Below are 548 nucleotides of genomic sequence, written 5' to 3'. Positions count from 1 at the left end.
TGTAGAATCTGGAATTCCTGCGCCTCGTTAACAATGAAGCAGAGTTCGAATGTGCCGGCTTTCCTCAGCAAGCTGTGGACGCTTGTGGAGGAAACGCACACCAACGAGTTTATCACCTGGAGTCAGGTAAGGGTGAGGGCACCGCGGCCTCCGAACCCCCTGACTAACGTCCTCCGCTCACGCTCTCTCCCGCGGGGCTGTCTCTCGCGGCCTGCGGCTCGACGCCCTCTGCGAGGGCCCGCGGCGCGGGGGCGGCGGGGTGGCGCGGGCCTCGGCGTGCGGCCTCGCGGGGGACCCCGGTATTGTTCGCGCGGGGAGCCGCGGGGGTCCCGGCTGGCGCAGAGGGCTCAGGCCGCGGTGGGGGAGGGGCGGCCCGCGCGGGGCTCCGCGGCCCGGGAGACCCCGTAACGGTCCGACAGGGGCGGCGTTCGGAACCGGCCCGGCGGAGCCAGGGCGGCAGACGAGCCCAGGGCGCGGGAGCCACGTTACTGCACACTCATCCTTCGTCCTCCCGCCCGGCTCGCGGGCTGCGGCTCGCTGGGGGCCGG

At 72.4% G+C, this 548-nt stretch overlaps 1 protein-coding gene across 2 annotated transcripts in view; it reads left to right on the top strand.

The window, feature by feature from the left end:
* Positions 1–6: 6 nt before the first annotated feature.
* Positions 7–548, top strand: part of HSF2 (heat shock transcription factor 2) — a 39686-nt gene continuing 39144 nt past the window's right edge. For both annotated transcript variants that reach the window (XM_010861788.1, XM_010861787.1), the window contains exon 1: positions 7–126. In XM_010861788.1, the coding sequence (XP_010860090.1) occupies positions 34–126 (93 nt within the window). In that variant the 5' untranslated portion in view covers positions 7–33. The remainder of the gene's footprint in view (positions 127–548) is intronic.

Source organism: Bison bison, unplaced genomic scaffold (assembly GCF_000754665.1).
Source record: "Bison bison bison isolate TAMUID 2011002044 unplaced genomic scaffold, Bison_UMD1.0 scf7180017864473, whole genome shotgun sequence".
NCBI lineage: Eukaryota > Metazoa > Chordata > Mammalia > Artiodactyla > Bovidae > Bison > Bison bison.
This window is presented reverse-complemented; position numbering and strand designations above follow the sequence as displayed.